This window comes from Falco cherrug (genome assembly GCF_023634085.1).
Source record: "Falco cherrug isolate bFalChe1 chromosome 11 unlocalized genomic scaffold, bFalChe1.pri SUPER_11_unloc_3, whole genome shotgun sequence".
Taxonomy (NCBI): domain Eukaryota; kingdom Metazoa; phylum Chordata; class Aves; order Falconiformes; family Falconidae; genus Falco; species Falco cherrug.
The window spans coordinates 548,782-562,914 of record NW_026599272.1 but is presented as its reverse complement, the minus strand read 5'-3'; the positions used below and the strand labels follow the sequence as shown (position 1 = coordinate 562,914).

Here is a 14,133-nt window from a genome sequence, read left to right as displayed (position 1 = left end):
AGGGAGGGGAGCAGACCCTGCTGGGGGAGGGGGGAGAAGACCCTGCCAGGGGGGAGCAGACCCTGCGTGGGTGGCTCACCCCCAAATGGGCACCCAACGAGGCCAGGGCAGAGGGATCCTGAGCCTGGGGGGGGGAAGGAACCTGCTGCCTGGAGGTTGAGGAGGGATGGAGGGGGTGGAGATGTGGAGGGGATGTGGAAGGGATGGAGGGGATGTGGAGGTGGTGGAGGGTATGTGGAGGGGATGGAGGGGATGGAGGGGTGGAGGAGATATGGAGGGGATGTGGAGGGGGTGGAGGGGGTGTAGGGGTGGAGGAGATATGGAGGGGATGTGGAGGGGGTGGAGGGGGTGTAGGGGTGGAGGAGATATGGAGGGGATGTGGAGGTGATGGAGGGGGTGATGTGGAGGGGATGGAGGAGGTGTGGAGGGGGTGGGGGGGATGTGGAGGGGATGGAGGGGGTGATGTGGAAGGGATGGAGGGGATGGAGGGGGTGGAGGGGATGTGGAGGGGATGGAGGGGATGTGGAGGGGGTGGAGGGGATGGAGGGGATGTGGAGGGGGTGGAGAAGATGTGGAGGGGGTGGAGGAGATGTGAAGGGGATGGAGGGGGTAGAGGGGGTGGAGGGGATGGACGAGATTTGAAGGGGGTGGAGGGGATGTGGGGGGGTGGAGGGGGTGGAGGAGATGTGAAGGGGATGGAGAGGATGTGGAGGAAGTGTGGAGGGGTGAAGGGGATGTGGAGGGGATGGAGAAGATGCAGAGGGGGTGGAGGAGATGTGGAGAGGATGGTGGGGATGTGGGGATGATGAAGGGAAGGAGGAGCTAAAGGGGATGGAGGTGATGCAGAGGAGATGAAAGGGATGGAGGGGATGGAGGAGATGGAGGAGATGTGGAGGGGATGGAGGGGATGTGGAGGGGATGGAGCGGGTGGAGGGGATGGTGGGGATGTGGGGAAGATGAAGGGGTGGAGGAGATGAAAGGAGATGGAGGAGATGTAAGGGATGGAGGCGATGCAGAGGAGATGAAAGGGATGGAGGGGATGTGGAGGGGATGGAGGGGATGTGGGGGAGGGGATGGAGGGGATGTGGGGGAGATGGGTGGGAGGGGACGAAGGGCTGGAGGAGAAAGGGACTTGGCAGGCAGCCTGACCACTCAGGCAAACCTCCCATGGGCATCGTCAGGCGTAACAAAGCTTAAAATGGTCCCATAAAACCGAGCCGTGGCGCTTGTGCTGCCCAGGGCTGCGGGTCAGCCTGGCCCCTGGGGGATGCTTTGGAAATGGGTGGCGGGGGGGATGACACCCTGCCAGCAGAGACCTCCCCCACCCCCAAACCTGGGCAGAGAGCTGTGTGGGGATGGGGACAGGGATGGGGATGGGGACAAGGGTGCGTGAAAGCCCCTACAAGTCACATCAACCCATCGCAGCTCCGGGAGCTTCACAGGCTGGGGGCGGGGGTGGGTGGGGTGGGGGGGAGGGGCAGGGAAAAGAGGGGTCCAGGCCAGCACCTGGGTCAAGAGCATAAAAAAAGAGCATAAAAGCAAAGCTGGAAGTACCTTCTCACGGTTATTCTCCTCCTCGAGGGGAGGGAGGAACAAGAGGATAATCCCCCCTAATCCCATCAGCTGCGAGAGGAGTGGGATCAGAGGGCTGTGGTGATGCTGGATCTCAGCAACACACACACACCCCGCCCCCCCCCCCCGCCCCCCATGGTGGCATGTTTTGGGGTGCTGGGCAGCTCAGCTTGCCCCCGACCATGCCGATGGGCTTGTTGGGGGGACCCGGGGTGGCCCAGAAGCCCCCTGCATGCTCCTTCTGCAGAGCATCATCCAGACACCCAGGGAAGCTCCTTGGCACCATCAGGGTGCTGGATTTGGGTGCTGAGCCCCCCCCACAGCCCCCACTGAAGCACATCCCTGCTTTTCCAGCTCCGTTCCTGCAACCCAGCTGGGCTGTGCCTATGGGAAGGTGATGGACCCCACCGCCCTGAGCCCTGGCTGAAGCAGCTCTGCCCCAGCCCCTTGAGCCGGATGGGACCTGGGGGGGCTCAGCCAAGCCCCCGCCAGCCACTTTTCCCTCTGTAGCTTCAGTCTCGCTCCTGCGGGGAGTTTTAATTTGCCACAGGCTGGTGGCCAAGAGCAAGCAGGGCTCCGGCGCCTGGCTTGGCACGGCCAGGACGGTGGTGAGCCAAGCCAGGTGAGGAGGAGGAGGAGGAGGAGGAGGATGGAAGGCTTTGCATCGTGCAAAGGGTGTACAACGTGCAGCCACATGCCTGCCAGCTCCGGGCAGTGGCTGGCAACCCCCCCCTGCAGTAATTATTTAGCAATTAGTGCCTTAGCAAGGCTCCCCCGCTTTGGCAGGGGCTGTATCCAAGAGGCCTGTGGACCGGGATATTAATCTGGGCTCATCCCGAGGAGCGTTTGTTTCTCACCCAGTGGTTTCCAGAAAAGCAAGGGGTGGGTTTTGTTGGGGTTGTGTCACCCCCCCACCCCCCCAGATGGTAGGTGACCACAGCAGGAGACGTAGAGGGGGTGTCTGCAGTGCAAAGCCAGCAGGGAACAGCAAGGAGCTGGGAGGAGGGCATGCCTGCTTCTCACCCCTATCCCATCCCCATTCCATCCCATCATCACCCAGTTCCGTTCCAACCCCATCCTATCCCCATCCATTTCCATCCTCATCCAATTCTGTCCTAGCCCCATCCAATTCCAGCCTGTCCCCATCCCCATCTCATCCCATCCCCATCCCATTCCATCCCATCCCCATCCAATTCCATCCCGGTCCCCATCCCCATCCCATTCCATTCCATCCCATCCCCATCCCCGTCCAATTCCATCCCATCTCCATCCTGTTCCATCCCACCCCCATCCTCATCCCATTCCAACCCATCCCCAGCCAGCTCCATCCCATCCCCAACTAATTCCATCGAATTCCCATCCAGTTCCATCCTCATCCCCATCCCATCCCCATCCCATCTCCATCCCATCCCATCCCATCCCATCCCCATCCCCATCCCATCTATCCCATCTCCATCCCATCCCATCCCCATCCCATCCCCATCCTCATCCCCATCCCATCCCAGTCCCAGTCCAAATCCCCATCCCAGTCCCAGTCCAAATCCCCATCCCAGTCCCAGTCCCCATCCCATCCCATCCCATCCCATCCCCATTCCCATCCAATTCCATGCTACCCTGGCTCATGGAGATGCCGCATCCCTCACCCCAGGGGCAGCCCCACGGCCAGTGCCCCCCCTCCCAGCCCTGCCCCCCACCCTCTCTCCATGACCCTTCCCCCTCCCTCAAACCCCAGCTAGATTCATCCCCCAAAATTCCACCTCTGCGCTCCAGCCGGGAGCTTGGCGATGGAGATGGATGGGCTGGGATAAATCTTTGGGGAAAAAAAACCTCACGGGGGGACGAGCCCTGGCACGAGGACCCTGCCACCCACTGCCACCCAGAGCCCTTGGTCACCTCCCTGCATCCCTCCCCCTGGGGCACCCCCGCATGGGGGCAGGGACTGGGGAGGGGGATCGCAGGGATGCTGCAGTGCAGCTGTGGTTGAGGCACGGTTGGTCCATGCCTCCCACTGGGGAGGAAAAAAGAAAAAAGAAATAAAAAAAACACCAACCCAACAGGCTTTTCCTTTGCGCCGCTATTTATTCGGCTCCGAAAGAAAAAAAAAAAAAAAAGGGGGGGGGGGGTGGAAAAAAAATAATAACCCAGGGCACTTAATAACCTTAAGCCTGTCTCCCTACCCGAAATCACTCATCCTGCAGGCTGGGTTTTTCCAGCTTATTGAAATTCTTGGGAACGCTCAGCCCTAACGGGAGGCGAATTTGTTATTCAGCACCGATCCTGGCTGGGGATGGAGCAGGATGGAGAAGGGGGGTGGGGGGCACAACGCCTGAGCTGGAGGGTGGTGATGGCTGCGGCTCCTTTGGTGCTAAAAAAAAATATTCCATAATATTTCCGATATTCTCAATACCTGGGATGCCCAGATCCTGAGCGTGCCCCTCCAAAAGTGGGCTCTGTGCCCAGCGCCCAGCAGCGTGGGATGGTGGGACCCCCACCTTCCCCCTCATCTTGAGCCTGGAGAAGCATCTCCTGGCTCGGTGGGTACCAGCCTGATCGTTAATAACTGGCTTCGCCATTAAAACATCAACAAAGCCGCCCCCGCGCCTGCCCCAGCACTAATCATGTTCCTGCCGAGCTGTGGCGTGTTTGCAGCCCGGCACGACCCGCTGGGGACTTTCCTCCCAAGGAAAAACCAGCGGGAGCTCCATAATTGAGGATTATTTATGGAAAGGGAAGCGGTAACGCAGCCGGAGCATCGGCGCTAAAATAAGCCGTGAAAATAAAAAAAAAACCCTGGGAGTCGAGCCTGCAGCCCCCTGCCCTGGGGATGCTCTGCCCACGCCGGGGCTTGGGGAGCGTGGGTGCTGCCCTGGGTGGGTGTGCGGACCCCTTGCTGGGAATGGTTGGGGGCTTGGGGACGGTGGGTGCTGCCCTGGGTGGGTGTGCGGACCCCTCGCTGGGGACGGTTTGGGGCTTGGGGATGGTGGGTGCTGCCCTGGGTGGGTGTGCGGACCCCTGACTGGGGATGGTTGAGGGGCTTGGGGATGGTGGGTGCTGCCCTGGGTGGGTGTGCAGACCCCTCGCTGGGAATGGTTGGGGGCTTGGGGATGGTGGGTGCTGCCCTGGGTGGGTGTGCGGACCCCTTGCTGGGAATGGTTGGGGGCTTGGGGATGGTGGGTGCTGCCCTGGGTGGGTGTGCGGACCCCTGACTGGGGACGGTTGGGGGCTTGGGGACGGTGGGTGCTGCCCTGGGTGGGTGTGCGGACCCCTGACTGGGGATGGTTGAGGGGCTTGGGGATGGTGGGTGCTGCCCTGGGTGGGTGTGCGGACCCCTGACTGGGGATGGTTGAGGGGCTTGGGGATGGTGGGTGCTGCCCTGGGTGGGTGTGCGGACCCCTCGCTGGGGACGGTTGGGGGCTTGGGGATGGTGGGTGCTGCCCTGGGTGGGTGTGCGGACCCCTCGCTGGGGACGGTTGGGGGCTTGGGGATGGTGGGTGCTGCCCTGGGTGGGTGTGCGGACCCCTCGCTGGGAATGGTTGGGGGCTTGGGGATGGTGGGTGCTGCCCTGGGTGGGTGTGCGGACCCCTCGCTGGGAATGGTTGGGGGCTTGGGGATGGTGGGTGCTGCCCTGGGTGGGTGTGCGGACCCCTCGCTGGGAATGGTTGGGGGCTTGGGGATGGTGGGTGCTGCCCTGGGTGGGGGGAGCTGGGGGGTCTTCCCCAGGGCCAAAGGGCTGCTGGTGGAGGATGCTGCGGTGAAGCCTCCTCCCAGCATCCGTGGTTTCTCGGCGGGGGAGGACCAACCGCCATACAGACAGCTATAATGTGTGGGGACATCTTACCCATAACATACAGCAATTAGCTATAAAATATAGAAATCTTATCTGTAACACGTACCTATTAGCTGTAAAATATAGAAATCTTACCTATAAATATATAGCTATTAGCTATAAAATACAGAAATCTTATCTGTAACACATAGCTATTAAATATAGAAATCTTCGCTATAATACATAGCTATGAGCTATATATAATCTGAACTATTATTAGAGAAATCTTATTTATAATATACAGCTATTAGCTCTTAAACATAGAAATCTTACCCCTAATACTCAGATATTTTAAATATAGAGTTCTTGTCTGTGATATGTTCCTATCAGCTATAAAACATAGAAATTTTACCTATAATATATGGCTATTTGCTATTACATATAGAATTTTTGTCTGTAATATGGAGCTATTAGCTATTACATATAAAAATCTTGTTTATAATATGTACCTATAAGCTACAAAATATAGAAATATTGTCTATAAGATATACCTATTGGCTATAATATATAGAAATCTTATCTATGATACAGCTATTAGCTATAAAATATGGGAATCTTGTCTATAATATGTACCTATTAGCTATAACGTGTAGATATCTTGTCTGTAAGATATACCTGTATCTTATATATACCTATATTCTATAATATATAGAAATCTTATCTATGATACAGCTATTAGGTATAAAATATAGAAACCTTGTCTATAAGGTATACCTGTTAGCTGTAACATATAGAAATCTTATCTAAGATACAGCTGTTAGCTACAATATGTACCTATGAGCTATAAAATATAGAAATCTCGTCTATAATATATAGCTATTAGCTATAATATAGAGGAATCTTATTTATGATACAGCTATTAGCTAACATATAGAAATCTTACCTATGATACAGCTATTAGCTATGAAATATAGAATTTTTATCTATAATGTATACCCATTAGCGATAAAATATAGCAATCTAATCTATAAACCCCAGCTGCTAGCTATAACCTATAGCAATCGCATCTATAGGTACCTATTAGCGATAATTAATAGGTGGAATAATGTAGAGAGATCCTGTCTATATCTTATCTATGGCTGAGCATCCCCTCCCCCACAGTGCAGCCGTGGGGACAGGGACCCCCAAGAGTTGGGGGGGGAGGGGCGGGCAGTGTCCCCCCTCCCCCACCCTGGGGCTGCGATTCCCACTTTAATATTAAAAATCAATCTTTGGAGGGAGTAGGGGGGATTTTTTTTTTTTTATTATTTATTGGGATTTTTCCCACCCTATTTACTCCTCAAGGAAATTAATCTCGGAGGATCCTGGGGGATGCTCCACCCCCCCACCCCCCAATCACGAAAACTAATTTCCCTTCATCTTTAATTAATTAGCTCACGCTAACGAAAGCATCGCATTTCCATGACAACCCAGGATTCCAGAGCCCAGCCCGGTACCACAGCAATAATCGGAAATTAAACTAATAAATAATAGATGCTCACCATTAATGAACTAATTGTAAATGGAGATTAATTTTTTTTTTTAATTAAAAAAATCAACTTTTTCTCACGGCGAAGCCATTAGCACTCGCCTGGAAGCAGAATTAAATCAGGGAACAGTAATCGATTCCTTTTTATTAGCAAATAGAGGAAAAAAAAAAAGGATTTATCAGTTTATTGGTAAAATAACAAACAAAAAAATCACCTGGGAGGACAACGCCCCTCCCCCACCCCCTCTGAAACTCTGCTTCAAATCCCACGCCAATGTCCTGGAATTAAATTTATAAGAGAGGAAAAAAAAAAAGGATTTATCAGTTTATTGGTAAAATAACAAACAAAAAAATCACCTGGGAGGACAACGCCCCTCCCCCACCCCCTCTGAAACTCTGCTTCAAATCCCACGCCAATGTCCTGGAATTAAATTTATAAGGGATATAAATTTATAATGGCTTAACGGGCTACACAGATGGAATATATACAGCTAATGGAATTTTCCCAACCAGTGATGATTTATTTTTTTATTTATTTATTTTATTTTTTTATGGCAAAGTAGGCGACTATACAGCACAATGGCAAAATAAATTAAAAATGTATGTGAAATAAATTAATTATGGATAGGAAATAGCCAGGGGTGAGGAGCCCCTGCTCTGTCACGGCCCTGGGGGGAGGGGGATGCTCGGTGCCAGGAGGGGCCAAATCCTGCCGGGATGCACCCGGGTGCGCAGCAGCCCCTTCCCAAGGCGCAGCCAGAAAGCACCGCGATGTCAAGGAATTTATGTAAATGAGGTTAATTTATGTTTCTGTGGCGGAATGAGCTGGGCTGAGCCTGTCCTGCCACCTCCTTTTGTGCGGGGGAGGACGGGGGGGGTGCTGGAGAAGGAAGGAAAAGGAAGGGGGGGAAATTACGAAATACAATAAAAATTTAAAAAATCCTCCCAAAATAAAAAAAATCCAAAATATGTTAAAAGTTTTAAAAATTAAACATTAAAAACGTTTCCAAAATAAAAATTAAAAAAATCCCCCCAAATCTGCTCAAAAATAGTCCCCCCAAAATAAAATTTTTAAAAAAATCAAGAAATAAAAAATACTAAGTAAATAAAAATGAAAAATTCCCCCAAAACCTGCCCCCAAATAAAAATAAAAAAATAAATGAAAAAAAAAAATATAAAAAAATAACACCCCCCCAAAAAAATAATCTCCCCCAAATTAAAAAAGCACCAAAAATATTTAAAGAATAAAAAAATTAAAATATTTTAAAAAAATTAAATCTAAACACACACACACCCCCAAAAAAAATAAATTCTGCAGGGCACGTAGCAGGGATGCTGGGCTGGCACTGGATGCATCCTGCTGGTGCTCAGCCCTGTCCAAGGAATGCCCATCCAGCCCAACAGCACCCTGCTGAGCACCCCAGATTCTATCCAGCCCAGCAGCACCCAGCTGAGCACCCCAACTGTCACCCAACCCAGCACCCTGCTGAGCACCCCAGCTCCTCTCCACCCAGCCCAGAAGAGCCCAGCACCCTGCTAAGCACCCCGGATTTTATCCATCCCAGCACCCTGCTAAGCACCCCGGATTTTATCCATCCCAGCACCCTGCTAAGCACCCCGGATTTTATCCATCCCAGCAGGGCCCAGCTGAGCACCCCAGCTCCTCTCCATCCCTCTCAGCAGAGCCCAGCACCCTGCTAAGCACCCCAGATTTTATCCATCCCAGCAGGGCCCAGCTGAGCACCCCAGATTTTATCCATCCCTCTTAGCAGAGCCCAGCACCCTGCTAAGCACCTTTTATTGACTTATTTATTTACCCACCCCAGCAGCACCCTGCTGAGCACCCCAGTTCCTCTCCACCCCCTTAGCAGAACCCAGCACCCAGCTGAGCACCCCAGCTTTTATCCCTCCCTCCCAGCAGCACCCAGCTGAGCACCCCAGTTCCTCTCCACCCCCTTAGCAGAACCCAGCACCCAGCTGAGCACCCCAGCTTTTATCCCTCCCTCCCAGCAGCACCCTGCTGAGCACCCGAGTTCCTCTCCACCCCCTTAGCAGAACCCAGCTGAGCACCCCAGCTTTTATCCCTCCCTCCCAGCAGCACCCAGCACCCTGCTGAGCACCCCAGCTCCACCCACCCCACCCAGGTGGGGCAGGACCGGGCTATATTAACCACCCTGCAGCACCAGCTGCTCCCAGTACCCCAGGCACCCATCCTGCTCACATCTCTAGCCTCCTGCTTGGCCCCCTCCCTGTCCAGGGATGCAGCCAAGCCCCAGCACCTCCCAGACATTCAAGCAGAGGAAAAGCCTTGGTAGGTCAGTGGGGACAGAGCGGGGGACAATGGTGCTGGATGGTCCTGAGCCCTCTTTTTTTCCCTTCCTGCAGCCACCAGGATGCATGAGGTAGCACAGATCCGGATCAAGTACCCCAACAAGATCCCAGTAAGGGCTGTGGCTCATCCTGGTATGGCCACCAAGGCTGGCAAATGAGTTGTAACTCTCGGCTAACAGATTTTTAGGGCTCCATCCTGCTGTCCACAGCCCTGTTTCTCAGGGTCCCCCGGCAGGGTGGTCCCCCAGCCCCTCCCCCACCCTCCAGCATCCTCTCCCTGCCACAGGTGGTCGTGGAGCGTTACCAGAAGGAGAAGACGTTGCCTCCCTTGACCAGGACCAAATATTTGGTTGCCCAGGACCTGCCCCTCTCCCACTTCACCGTCACCCTGCGGTAGGTGCTGAAGGACCCCAAGGACCCCCAGGGTTAAGGGGTGGGGGTGGAGACCCCAGAGTGAAAGCCCAGCCTGGATGCAGCTTGGCCAAGTGTTTAGCCTTAGCTTAGCGCAATTAACCTTTGCAATTAGCAAAGGAGCAGTATCCCTCCACCCTGGTGGGATAAAGTGACAATCTGCCCTTTTCCTTGGGGAGCCAGGGTTGTTAATTAGGGGTAGGTAATTAGCAGCCCTGCTGGTTGGTTTAGAACCTTGGTGCTCCTGGTTCTGCTTGAAATCCCCCCATCCCCCACCATCAAGGATAGGTATCTCCTGGCCAGATGGAGGTGAGAACTTGGGGGATGGGGGCGTCGAGAGCATGTGGGGGAGGGGTTGGTCCTCCCAGATGTTTTGGGGCACATCCAGCTGTGCCCTGGCACCCACCTTTACCCCTGTGGGTGACCGGTCCTGGAGCCAGGATTGTGTCCCTATGGATGGATCCTTCCTGGGGATGCTTCTAGAAGCCCCCTTGAGTGGTCCAAGGGTCTTTCCTGCACCTCCATGGGTACTTCCTTCCAGGATGCTGCTGGGTGCTGAGCAATACTTGTTTCCTTCCCGGAAGGACGCGGCTCTGCCTGGCCTCTTCCCAGACCTTCTTCCTGCTGGTGAACGACAAGGGTCTGCCCAACATGGCCATCACCATGCAGGAGCTGTACCGGGACCACAGGGATGAGGATGGCTTCCTCTACCTGACCTACGCTTCCCAGGAAATGTTTGGTGCTTCCTCCAGTGCCGCCTCGTGGGAAGTGTCTGGCGGTGCTTCCTCCCTCACCGCCTCCTCCAATGCCTTGCAGGAAGTGTCCAGCAGCGCTTCCTCCAACACCTCCCCCAGTGCCTTGCAGGAAGCTTCTGGTGGCGCTTCCTCCCTCACTGCCTCCTCCCACGCCACCTCCCAGGAAGCGTCCGGTGATGCTTCCTCCAATGACTCTTCCTCCTAGGCCTCACAGGAAGCGTCTGGTGGCACTTCCTCCTCTGCCTTGCAGGAAACTTCCAATGATGCTTCCTCCCATGCCTTGCAGGAAGTGTCTGGCGGCACTTCCTCCAATGCCGCCTCCCACACCTCACAGGAGGAAGCATCTGGTGGCACTTCCTCCAACGCAGTTTCCTCGTGGCTACTCATCCCAGGACTCCAGTGCTGGCGGGATCAGGGATGTCTCTCTCCCAACTTGGTTTAAAATCTGTGGGGGATCCCGGATCGCGGCTGCACCGAACCTCCCCCCTCCCATTGCCGGGCCCGGTAACGCTCTTCGCCGCTCGCTGCATCCCTAATCCTGCGGCTTTAGATCCAGATTATTCTCCCAAGGCGGTAGGAGGTGGTGCTGGTTGCCTCCGAGCCCCAGGAAGGTTATTTTTCTAAAAAGGTTTTACAGCTCGTTATTATTCCTCGGAAAATTTAGGCTCCTTCTAAACATTTTTCCTAACAGGATTGGGGACGGGGACTTTCACGCTCGGTGCGGGATTTTGGGAGGCTGAGCATCCTCGAGCCGCTGCTACAGCATCCCTGCTCTTGGGGGGTGGGCTACAAAAATACTTGGTTGGTGCCTCTGGCCACCTCAATGCGGCTGGTCCCTCGGGGGTGATGCCACCCTTAACTTGGGGGGCCACCGAAACACACCTGGTCCCTCAGAGGTGATGCCACCCCTAACTTGGGGGGCCACCGAAACACACCTGGTCCCTCGGGGGTGATGCCACCCTTAACTTGGGGGGCCACCGAAACACACCTGGTCCCTCAGAGGTGATGCCACCCTTAACTTGGGGGGCCACCGAAACACACCTGGTCCCTCAGAGGTGATGCCACCCTTAACTTGGGGGGCCACCGAAACACACCTGGTCCCTCAGAGGTGATGCCACCCTTAACTTGGGGGGCCACCGAAACACACCTGGTCCCTCGGGGGTGATGCACCTTTAACTTGGGGGGCCACCGAAACACACCTGGTCCCTCAGAGGTGATGCACCTTTAACTTGGGGGGCCACTGAAACACACCTGGTCCCTCAGAGGTGATGCACCTTTAACTTGGGGGGCCACCGAAACACACCTGGTCCCTCAGAGGTGATGCACCTTTAACTTGGGGGGCCACTGAAACACACCTGGTCCCTCAGAGGTGATGCACCTTTAACTTGGGGGGCCACCGAAACACACCTGGTCCATTGGAGGTTGATGCCACCCTTATCTCTAGGGAGCCACCAAGCTGTCAGCAGCCAAGCTGGGGGGTCCAGGGGGAGCAAGAAGGGCAAGGATTTTGCCCCCACCATTGCAAATCAGCCGGGGAGACCCCCTCCTGCGGAATAACAGTACCCCATCCCCCTCCCCTCTGCAGAATGGGGGGGCTTGACACCCCCCCCTCTGCCTCCAACCAGCACCTTGAGGATGGGGGATACGGAGCAAAAACCCATCAGCAGCAATTAGCTGAGCTCAAATTGGGGTGCTGTGCTGGGACATGGGCTTCCCACCCCCCCATCCCACAAAATCCCTCTTCAATATTTGGGGTTCCCCTCGCCCCTTGCTGCACAGTCATGCTGGGTGAAGATTTCCTGCACATTTAATCTGAAAATGTTAATAAATGCTAATAAATAAGCTTGAAAATTAGCTGCTGCAATGGCGGGAGCAGATTCCCTGATGTGCTTTTTTGGGGGGGGGGGGGGGGGGGGGGGGCGAGTTGAAGAGAGATTCCCCCCCCTGCCCAGGGATGCAGGTTGGGATGTGGGGGCTGTACGTGCCCCCCACGCCGGGTGCAGCCCCCAAAGTGTGGGGCAGCAGGTTTTTGCCGAGGATTTGGGCTGGGAATTATTTTGGGGGTGGGGGTGATGGCTCCATGTGGCGCCCTTGCCGATGATAAGGGGTGAATCCAGGCGATGGGGAGATCATCCCCATCATCCTGGGGTGATCTCGGTGACCCGTGTGATTCCTGGGGTGCAGGTAGGGGTATCCCTGCCCGGAGCACTGGGAGAAACTGGAAAAGCTCCCAGTATGGAGCTGCAGCCCTTTGAGCAGAGCAGGATGGGGCTGAGCGTAGAGGATCCACGGATCTCATTTCCCCCTGGAAAAGAGCTGGAAAAATATATTTACGGCCCCGTTCGCTGGGTGCTGGGGGGGTTGTTGCCCCCCGTGGGGGGGGGGGAAGTGCTGCTGCCTGCCCCATCCCCCCTTTTTCCCCATCCCCCCCTTCTTCCCCATCCCTTATCCCAACCACAGCTTTTTCTCCTCCTTCCCAGGCAGATGTTCAGAGGCAGTGCTTGCTCCCCTGGCACAGACACCTTCCTGCTTGGTGGTGGTGGTGGTGGGTTTTTTATTTTATTTTATTTTATTTTGTTTTGTTTTATTTCATTTTATCTTATTTTATTGTATCGTCTCTGTGCCAGATGCGTGGTACCTGGAGAAGGATGGGGTGGGTTTTCCCTGCCCACAACAATTAAAGGTTCAATTAATGCTGAAGGCTCCCAGGGCTCTACGATGTGGCACCTTACGGGTTCAGAGCAGGTTCGCCTTCTTAATTAGCTTAATTAATGGCTGAAACCAAGGGTCTGGAGCAGAGGGTTAAAGAAGGCGAGGTGTAGCCTGGCAAAGCCCTGGTCTGGGATGGCAAAGAGCTTCCTGCTCCCCTTTCCTGCCCTTTTCCCGTTTTCCCAGGGAAATACATCTACCTTCCAGGCACCTGGAAGGAAACAGCTTTTGAGGCTTCCCCTCCTTTCCTGGATTTACTCCATGAGGATGAAGCCTATGGGGAAGGCTGCACCGGAGGGCGAAGGGTTTCCCGTCACCCAGCCCAGGTTAGTGGGATGAAGGAACCTTGGGAGCACTGGCCAAGCTCCAGTAAAGCCCTGGGATACACTGGGAGGCAACTGGGCTTGGCCAAGGTGCACGAGGGTCCCTACTGCCTTCCAGAACCAGAGCTGAATCCGTTCCGGAGACTTCCAGAAGATGCTGGATGCCAAAAGCATCCAACAGTCCCACCTTATCCCTTGGATCATAAACTCCTTGCGCTTGATCCGGGTACCAGCACGGTGCCCAACACCAGGATCGTGCCCAACGATTTGCACGATGCACGGGGACACGCCGCGCATCCCGGGCTTCCAGACCGGGAGAATCCCCTCCCCCCCCCCCCGGATGCAGGGATGCTGAAAGCTGATCTCCTTCATTTCTTCTAGGAAACCAGATCAAAAAAGCTGCTGACCAGCATTTTACGGGATTTTGGGGATGCTGATGGATTTTTCGCCGGGTCATTTCTTTTGCTCCATGCCATTTGTAACCACAAGCCACCCGTCCTACTACAAATATAATTACATATTTATTGCCGATATCATTCCAAGTTAATTACACGGCAGCTAATTGGCTCAGCAGGGGCGGGTTTGCCATGGTTGGGTGTGAAGGAGGCAGCGGTAATCCTGAGTGCTTTTCTCCCCTGGTCCTTTGCCGCGCGATGCTGTTACTCCCTAGAGGGACCAAAGGGACCAGCCGAGATGCTGCAGATGCAGAAATTTTTCCGGAGCACTGAGATTCCTTGA

At 54.6% G+C, this 14,133-nt stretch overlaps 1 protein-coding gene across 1 annotated transcript; it reads left to right on the top strand.

The window, feature by feature from the left end:
• Positions 1–9,125: 9,125 nt before the first annotated feature.
• On the top strand, positions 9,126–10,568 carry LOC102059952 (microtubule-associated proteins 1A/1B light chain 3C-like). The gene is made up of 4 exons (XM_005435535.2): positions 9,126–9,177; positions 9,252–9,307; positions 9,484–9,590; positions 10,193–10,568. The coding sequence occupies exons 1-4, from the start codon at positions 9,126–9,128 to the stop codon at positions 10,566–10,568; spliced, it is 591 nt and encodes a 196-aa protein (XP_005435592.2).
• Positions 10,569–14,133: the final 3,565 nt, after the last annotated feature.